This window comes from Acanthisitta chloris, unplaced genomic scaffold, assembly GCF_000695815.1.
Source record: "Acanthisitta chloris isolate BGI_N310 unplaced genomic scaffold, ASM69581v1 scaffold19201, whole genome shotgun sequence".
NCBI lineage: Eukaryota > Metazoa > Chordata > Aves > Passeriformes > Acanthisittidae > Acanthisitta > Acanthisitta chloris.
Genome location: NW_008655656.1, coordinates 25,241 through 27,268, shown reverse-complemented (window position 1 = coordinate 27,268; position 2,028 = coordinate 25,241). Strand labels below are relative to the sequence as shown.

At 55.9% G+C, this 2,028-nt stretch overlaps 1 protein-coding gene across 1 annotated transcript in view; it reads right to left on the bottom strand.

The window, feature by feature from the left end:
• Positions 1 to 1,022: 1,022 nt before the first annotated feature.
• ACE (angiotensin I converting enzyme) overlaps positions 1,023 to 2,028 on the bottom strand; it is a 15,333-nt gene continuing 14,327 nt past the window's right edge. The window contains exons 24-25 of the mRNA XM_009084011.1: positions 1,473 to 1,660; positions 1,023 to 1,219 (exon numbers count right to left, since the gene is read on the bottom strand). Coding sequence (XP_009082259.1) covers positions 1,023 to 1,219; positions 1,473 to 1,660 — 385 coding nt within the window. The remainder of the gene's footprint in view (positions 1,220 to 1,472; positions 1,661 to 2,028) is intronic.

Here is a 2,028-nt window from a genome sequence, read left to right as displayed (position 1 = left end):
TGCAGCAGATCACAGCTCTTTAAGGCTGCAATAATCCCCAGCCTGGGATTAGTTTTGCACCTAATCACTGCAGAACAAATACGAAGTTTTATTTACAGAAGCAGAAGAAAGATGGGGAGGGAAAGGGGGGGGGGGGGCCTCAAGCAGGGCTGATCCCAAGATAATCAGGAGCTGGAGGGGCAGGAGGCGATCGCTGACCTTGGACCCCCCCCAGCTCTTACATAAATCCATGTCATGGAGTGCTGGAGTCACAGCAGTCCTGAGCTCCAGCCCTGTCTCAGCTGGGGCTTGGTGACCCCCCAACCCTTTGAACAGCTAATGTCTGGACTTTGGGGATTTCTGGCCCTGATTCAGCCCCTTCCTTAGGCACGTGCTCCACAGGGAACCCACGAGCTGTCAGCAGTGACGGGAGCCAACGGTTCAGGGGAGGATGGAGATGCTGTGAGTGTTCCTGATGGGAGCTGGGTGCTGCAGGTGTGCTACCCCAAAGCTATCCCAGGGATTGGTCTTGGCACTGGGTTGGGGTGGCAGCTGTCCTACCTGAGTCCTGTCCCACTGAGATCCCAGCCCACCTGCAAGAAGGAGCTGAGCTGCTGCTCGGAGGGTGACAAGACATGGGTTTATTTTTCATCCATGCAAACAGACAGCCTGGCAGCTGGAAAACCAGGGGGAGGAATGTGCTCCATCCCTCCCCAAACTGCCCTCTGTCTCTCAAGTCTCTGTGGCTTTGCCCACAGGTCAGAGGTGGCTGGTGGGTGTCCAGGCTGGACCAGCCCTGGGCACAGGGACAGCTCGTGACGGCTCCGTGCCTGCCGGTGCCTGAATTTCTCTTTCCCCTGATGCAGACATTGACAAATAAATAGCTCTTCTCTGCTTTGGCTCTTGCATAGTGGAAAGAAACGTCTGACCTGATAGGAGAGAGGAGTCCTGGGCTGTGGAAACCCATGGCTTGGCTGGCAAGTGTGCCCATGGCCAAGTGCCCATGCTTGCACCCTGTCCACGCTGCCCTGCTGATGACTGCCTTATTTCAGTTCCATTTCTGAGCTGGATTTGAAGGCTTTTCTCCTGGATGAGGAGAACTTGATGCCCAAGAAGATGGTGGTGACCAGGAAGATGAGTGCCAGGGCAAGCAGGACCCAGCCACCTGCTGTGGCTTGACTTTTGGTCAGGGACATTCCAAGAAAATCAGTATTGCCAGAATCATCTTGGGGTGAAGTGGCTGGAAAAAGGAGAAAGGAGACACGTGGTTGGTGCTGGTGGCTCTGAGCTCTGGTGTGTTGGGTCACCAGCTCTTCCCCTGCTGGTCCCTTGGATGCCCTTTAGATTCAGCTCCATGAGAAATCAAGGAGAAGCATCCAAACACACTGTGGTGTTTGGGGTGGCACCAAGAAATGTCCATCTCATTCTGACCCTGGTGAGGGCCAAGCTCTGCCCCACCATGGACCTGCTGTGCCTGGCTGAGCCCTGCATACCTGAGTAAGGAGTCCAGCTGTACTCTGGCCAGCCCAGGACCTCCCCGTTCTTCTTGTTCTCTGCCTCCAGCCACGTCATGAGGGGCTCGAAGTACTTCATCAGGGCTTCTGCTGACATGTTGGGCTGTCCTGTGATGAGCTGCATGGCTTCAGGCCATGGCTTGCTGAAACCCAGCTTCAGGGCCTCCCTGTGGCAGGAGAAATCAGCTCCAGTGGGCTCCCCATCACCCTCTCAGCCACCAGCCCTTCCCTTTCCCTGGGGGTTCTTAGTATCAGCAGCCCTGGAGACAGTCTGTACCCCCAGCACCACAGGGCTGCCAGCCCAGGACACAGGGAAGGAGGTTTAGCTTGGGGGGGAAAAAGGAGGATTAAAGCCCTCCAGAGAATCCAGCCTGATTCAGAGCAGTTTCTGGGTGAAAGGGTTAATTTTGCAGGTGCTTTTCTTGAAGCAAGGGGGTTGTTTTCCCTAAGGAACTGGGGGCTGGGAGGAGGAGGAGGAGGAGGGAGGGAGCCTTCCACCTGCCAGGGGCCCAGCTACCATCTAGTGGCTGCTTTT